The sequence below is a fragment of the Wolffia australiana genome, chromosome 16, assembly GCF_029677425.1.
Source record: "Wolffia australiana isolate 7733 chromosome 16, ASM2967742v1".
Taxonomy (NCBI): Eukaryota; Viridiplantae; Streptophyta; class Magnoliopsida; order Alismatales; family Araceae; genus Wolffia; species Wolffia australiana.
In genome coordinates, this window is record NC_135850.1 from 9007075 (window position 1) to 9013627 (window position 6553).

Sequence of the window (6553 nt, forward strand, 5' to 3'; positions counted from 1 at the left end):
GGGCTCTACTCTCCGGAGTGATCTCGACGAAGAGGTGGGGCTAGCCAAACCCCCTACGCTACAGCTACGATAAGGGGGAAGATTTCTGAAAATACTTTTCAATTCAAAAAAACTTCCAAGTAGTCCCTTGGGCATGCCCTCCCCTTATATAGGGAGGAGGGGTGCCAAGGAGACGTGGGGAGAGGTTGAACCGTCATGAGACGTGGTTCGTTCTCTCCTTACAAATTCAAAATACAATCTTAAAATAAAAGAAAAGACGAGGATGGGCCCTACGATATTGGCCCAATCCCATAATTCGAAATGAAAAGAAATACACATAAGAAAAGCATAAATTGTTCGAACCTACCCGGAGTACTTAAACTCCGGGTTGCGGACGTCGGCACGAGCTGTCCGACGTGGCTGTTGGCGTGTCGTCATCGGTCGTCCGGCAGGTGTCGTTGTCGTCGTCAGGCTGTCGTCGGCAAGATGGTCCTCCATCATCCTCCCGGGGTGGGAGGAGCTCGACTCCGGCGAGCGAAGCTCCGCAAGGTCCTCCAGCGGCTGCAGCAGGTCCCGTCGAAGTCATCGCAAGTCGTCCTCGGAGATCCATGTAACGTCGGAAGATGGGCGCCCCTGCCAATGGACTAGAAAAGTGCGGCCAGCTCGCTCCCCCTCAGCGTTAATTACCTCCTGCAGTACTGTTTCTATCGCGTCGTGCCGTACAAGGGTTGGAAACGGGGAGGTAGCGGGTGAACTCTCACTCTCTTTGCTACTAAGGCTCGACTGGCTGTGAGGCTCGATGATGGGTGGCGAGGGTTGGTAGCGGGATAAGTCACTGACGTTAAACGTCGAACTAATCCCCCAAGTTGGCGGGATGCTCACGACATAGGCGTTGTCGTTGATCCGTTGGGCTATCGGGAAAGGCCCGGCGCTACGAGCATGGAGCTTCGTAGCGACCCCAGGAGAGTACCTCTCGGGCCTCAATCTGACCAGGACCAGTTCTCCCTCGGAGAACGTCACAGACCTACGACTCTTATCTGCCTTAGACTTATACTGCTCGTTCATAGATGATATGCGTGAATGAATGTCATGATGCATGTTTCTAATATACTCGGCAAATTCTAATGCATTATCTGAAATTCTATGTTTTTCGTGCAATGGTATGAGGTCAAGGGGCCTACGCGGTAGTTGACCATAGATGATCTCGAATGGCGCCTTGCCCGTAGTGCGGTTCACCGAGTAATTGTAAGCAAATTCTGCTCGCGGCAGAACCTGATCCCATGCAACGACATGGTCGCCAACAATGGATCTCAATAAGTTACCAAGGCTGCGATTCACAACCTCGGTCTGACCATCCGTCTGAGGATGATAGGCTGATGAGAATTTAAGTTGTGTGCCCATGAGAACCCACAACGTCTTCCAAAAGTAACTAGTGAATTTAACGTCTCGGTCAGAGATGATAGTCTTTGGTACGCCATGTAGCTTGACGACGTGGTCAAAGAAGAGTCGGGCGATCCTCGATGCATCGAAGGTTTTCGAGCACGGAATGAAATGAGCCATCTTCGAAAAACGATCGACCACGACCATGATGGAGTCGTGACGCCGGATTGTCTTAGGTAACCCTAAGACAAAATCTAAGCTGACATCTTCCCAAGGCTGATCGGGAACTGGAAGGGGAGTATATAACCCGGTATTCTGCTTCGTGAGTTTGGCACGAGAACACATAAGGCACCGTGATACAAATCTCCCGACATCTCACTTGAGAGATGGCCAGTAGAACTTCTCTTCAAGGGCTTGGATGGTCTTCATGACTCCAAAGTGGCCACTTAGCCCTCCCGCGTGGACTTCATGAATCAAGAAGTCTCTGAGAGACGTGCGTGGGATGCATAGTCTCTTCCCGTTGAAGAGATAGCCGTCCTCGAGGAAGTAATCTCTCGACCGATTAGGCGAGGCATCTGTGATGGAGGAATAGAGGGATGAGAAATCGGGGCAGTCCGTGTAATCCTCCTTCATCTTTTCAAAACCTAAGACCTGGGTCGTCATGATGCTTAGTACGGTGGGTCACCGACTAAGGGCGTCGGCGACCACGTTGTCCTTGCCCTTCTTGTGGCGGATGACGAAGGTGAAGTCTTGTAGGTAAGCGATCCACCGTGCGTGGCGATCGCTGACCTTCTTCTGGTCGTGTAAGTGACGTAGAGCTCCGTGATCTGAGAAGAGGACAAATTCCTTTGGCAGCAGGTAGTGGCGCCAGTGGCGGAGTGACTGTACTAAGGCGTAGAACTCCCGATCGTAATTGTCATAACGCTTCCTCGTGTCATTCAGCTTCTCGCTGAAATACTCAATCGGGTGGCCTCGTTGACTAAGGACACCGCCAATGCCAACTCCTGACGCATCGCAGGCGACCTCGAAGACGTCACTAAAATCTGGTAATTTCAGGACCGGGGCCTCCGTCATAAGTTTCTTCAGAAGTTCAAAAGCCTGGTCGGCCATGCCGGTCCACTCGAATTTGTCGCTCTTGAGGATATCCGTAATGGGGGCGGTGATGCCACTAAAACCTGGTATGAAACGTCGATAAAAAGTCGCCAATCCGATGAAGCTCCGTACATCGTGTATGCTCTTCAGCTTAGGCCACGCGACTATGGCCTCAACTTTGGCTGGGTCGGCGGCCACTCCTTGTGCTGATAGGATAAAACCGAGGAAGGAGACCTCGATCGTGAAGAATGAGCACTTCTTTGGGTGTGCGTATAACTTCTCATGACGTAGTGACTCGCACACGTGCCTAAGGTGCTGGGCGTGCTCCGTCCTAGTCTTACTATAGACTAGGATGTCGTCAAAATAGACGACGACAAATCGTCCGATGAATGGCCTAAGCACCTCATTCATCAATCTCTGGAAGGTGCTTGGTGCATTGGACAACCCAAAGGGCATCACGTTCCACTCAAATAGTCCGTCTTTGATCTTGAATGCCGTCTTCCACTCGTCTCCTGGTCGGATTCGGACCTGATGATAGCCACTCCGTAAGTCTATCTTGGAGAAGATAGACGCGCCGACCATCTCGTCGAATAAATCCTGTACTCGCGGGATCGGAAAACGGTACTTTACCGTGATTTTGTTGATGGCCCGTGAGTCACAACACATCCTCCAAGTGCCATCCTTCTTGGGAGCGAGCAGTGCCAGAACGGCGCAAGGGCTGAGGCTCTCCCTGATCAGGCCCTTCGCTAGGAGCTCCTTCACCTGCGAATATAACTCCTCGTACTTAACCGGGTCCATCCGGTAGTGTGGCAGGTTTGGGAGGGTAGCTCCGGGAACTAAATCAATGGCATGCTGGATATGTCGGAGAGGTGGGAGCTCGCTAGGGAGCTCGGTCGGAAACACATCACCATACTCCTCAAGGAGTTGGACGACTTCCGAGGGCGGAACGTCATGATCTGGCATGGTGGGTCCGTCGGCTAAGGCGACTGCATAACAAACCGGTGGCGGGTCGTCGCCGTCCTCCAGCTCCCATCGGAAGATCAAGCCATTGGTGACAATGGCAGTAGGAGTGGGGCACGCGGGGCGCGGTGCTGATCGGCGTGGGTAGCGAGGGTATCCGCACGAGGATACCAAGCAGTCGGCGTCCACCGTAGATGAACGAGCAAGTGTTTGCTCGTCCGGATAGCTGCACGTCGTGGTCAAATAGCCACGGTCTGCCCAAGATGATGCTACCAATTTTCATTGGTAGGACGTCGCATAGGACCCTCTCGTCGTAAGTACTCATCTTCAGCGGCACATAGCATTGCATCTTGACCGGTATGGTCGATGCGTCAATCCACGAAACCTGGTACGGCGTCGGATGAGGAATCAAGGGTAATCCTAGGCGGGTCGCCGTATCCTCTGAAATCCCGTTGATGCAGCTCCCACTGTCGACCATCAGTTTGTAGGTACGTCCTCCAATCTTGACGTATGTGTGAAAGATCGACGTTCGTTGCGCAACGTCGACTGGTCGAGTAGCCACAGTGGTAGCGGAGGAAGTGGAACCCACTCGCGGTGTGCTAGTGGATCCCCCAATCTCTCGAGTGTCCACGATGGCGACGGGGTAGGTAGCGGTAGGAGCGATCGGCGTGATCTGGATGTACCCTAGGGAATCATCCAGCTCATCACCATCGGGGTCATCGCCCGGATACTCGTCGACCTCAAGGTTGTCGTCCTGCTGGTCTTCGGCGGGTTGCCCGTGCATGTCCATGATCATAAGTGACGGGCAATCACTACGTCGGTGTCCGAACCCCTTGCACTTAAAGCACTGCATGGGCTCTCTGGGGGCATTCGGAGCTCGAGCCGTAGATAGGGCCGACGAGATGGCCGGTGTCGGTACTGGGGCGGTAGTTGGCGCGGCCGGTGCGGTTGGAATCGGGGTGGTACTGGTCGTCCTGGGTGCAGATCCCGAGTTCCGAGTCCAAGTGGTGCGTGACGGGGCTGCTGAGATCGCTGATGATGCTGGTCGAGGAGTAGGTAGCGCGGCGGCGGCGATACTCTCGGTGCTAAACTTGTTGCTTTCAACGAGACTGTACGCTAAGTCGACCATAGTCGGGTTCTGTTCCAAGACTCGGGTGCCCAAGTCCTGCCGTAACCCGTGAATAAAGAAGGCGATCTGGATTTGTGGGCTGTCCACAAATTTGCATCGCATTCTGTACTCCTCGAACTCTACGATGTACTCGGAGACCTTGTGTTTTCCTTGACGCAAATTCATCCAGCACAGCATCAGGTGCGTCATGTACAGCTTAGGGACGTATTTGTCCGTAAGCTTACGTGACATCTCAGCCCAAGTGAAGGGCAGATCTCGGCGCTGTCGTGCGGCTTCCTTCTCGTTCTTTCAAAAGATTTTGGCCTGCCCTCCAAGCCGTGCTTCGGCGTACTCAACACATAGATCGTCGTCCATCTTGTACCACTAGAAGTAACTCTCCAAGTCCGACTCCCAATCAGTGTAATCTGTCGGGTTTCGGGACCCATCAAAAATGGGGACTTCCAAGCGGGCGCTCTTCTGTATCATCGCCCGGTGTGCCTCACGTCGTCGTTCATGCTCATCGTCATGACGGCACGCAGGAAGGTGGCGGGGAGCACTTCGGGGATGATCATAGTCATATTGATCCTCATAACGGTAGTCGTCTCGTCGAGGCGGGGCAGGTCGGTGTCGTCTCTCATCGTGGTACTCATCACGATGGTGGTGTCTCGGGGGAGATGCATATCGTGGTGGGTATCCATCATCCCGATGAGGTGGATGATCAGGATATCAGGGATATCGATGATCATCATCCGGGTATGGGTCTCATCGACGTAGTGGGTCATACTCGGGGCCGTGCCTCGATGGAGCTCGGGGAGGATCTGGGGCATCCCGGTAACGGTCCGGCACGTGGACAGGTGCGGCATTATGGTGCGGTGGATAGGCGGAGTTACCACCGTAAGCGACGGCGTCCGGACGTCGGACGGGTGGTGGGTCCTGCGGACTCCCCGGGCGGGATGAGTAATGAGGTGCATTGCGCACCGGGATGCGGTTGGGGTTGTGGGCCCCAACGACACGAGGGTCGCGCTGCTGTCTGCCGTGGCCTTCTGCGGGATAAGCACGCCTATTTTGAGGATAGGGATAATCATCATGATGTCCGGGGTCTCGCCTCTCATCCGGTAGTGGGGAGCGGCGTCGGTCGCTGCGGTGATCATCATAACCCCGGACTGGGCTTCTCCGGCGGTCTCCACGGTAGTGATCCCTAGGTGGGGATCGTCGGCGGTCCACTCGTTCCTCCGGGTCGGCGTAGGCAGTCGGTGGTGCCTCGGGATAACGCAGTGGCTGCTCCTGGACGGGAGGGTCCCTCATGGGAGCCTTACCCGGTCGTTGGTTCACCTCACGAGCCATGGGCTCGTCATAATGCTCAGTCGCCGTGACCCTTCGGATAGGGACAGCAACGGAGGAATGCCGGTCTTCGGAAGATCGGTGCGCCGCGGGTGCCGGTTCAGCTCTGTCGTTCGAGTCCTGAGGGGCGGGACCTCGAGATAGGGGAGGAGGAACATATGCCTCCTCCGGATCCAGGGGTTCATCCGGTGACTGTTCGCTAAAAGGATTCTCGAGGCGAGGATCCCCCATGACGGGATCGTATTCACGATCCTCGTCTCTATCAAGGTATTCGGTGTCCCGACATTGGGCTCACGTGCGAACCATTCTATGATCAACCATTCACGTCCTAAAAATGTTCTAGGGGTGTGCACGTGATGGATGAGATGCTATGACGTGTAATATGCGAATGGATTTTCAAAGTATGATGTGCGCAATATATCAAAGCGTAATAAAAATATCCAACCGACCGTGTTAAGCAAGAGCTAACACAACCTGGCTCTAATACCAATATGATGCGAAACGCCGGCGGCCGGGATCGAACGGCGCGTCTCGCGTCACAAGTGAAAATGATGATATGTTATGTGTTGTTGAAATTCGAAATTGAACTTTATAAACGAGCAGATAAGATGCGGGGGAGTAAGCGTCATAGATTGGGACGATCTACGGGGTAGAACGATCCAGAGATCGGACTCCCGATGACCCGCAGAATCT

The 6553-nt window shown here is 54.1% G+C and overlaps 1 protein-coding gene across 1 annotated transcript; it reads right to left on the reverse strand.

The window, feature by feature from the left end:
- Positions 1–2040: 2040 nt before the first annotated feature.
- Positions 2041–4771, reverse strand: LOC144713508 (uncharacterized). The gene is made up of 2 exons (XM_078588102.1): positions 3583–4771; positions 2041–2534 (listed from the first exon to the last, which is right to left on the reverse strand). Exons 1-2 carry the CDS (start codon positions 4769–4771, stop codon positions 2041–2043), a joined length of 1683 nt encoding a protein of 560 aa, XP_078444228.1.
- Between the last annotated feature and the right edge of the window lie 1782 nt (positions 4772–6553).

Bases quoted from the DNA above. Each gene is read 5' to 3' on its own strand.
- LOC144713508 (XM_078588102.1), bottom strand. From the start codon at position 4,771: ATGTCACGTAAGCTTACGGACAAATACGTCCCTAAGCTGTACATGACG. The intron at 2,535-3,582 runs GTATCCTCGTGC...GTTTCATACCAG, and splicing joins CGGTGGACGCCGACTGCTTG to GTTTTAGTGGCATCACCGCC.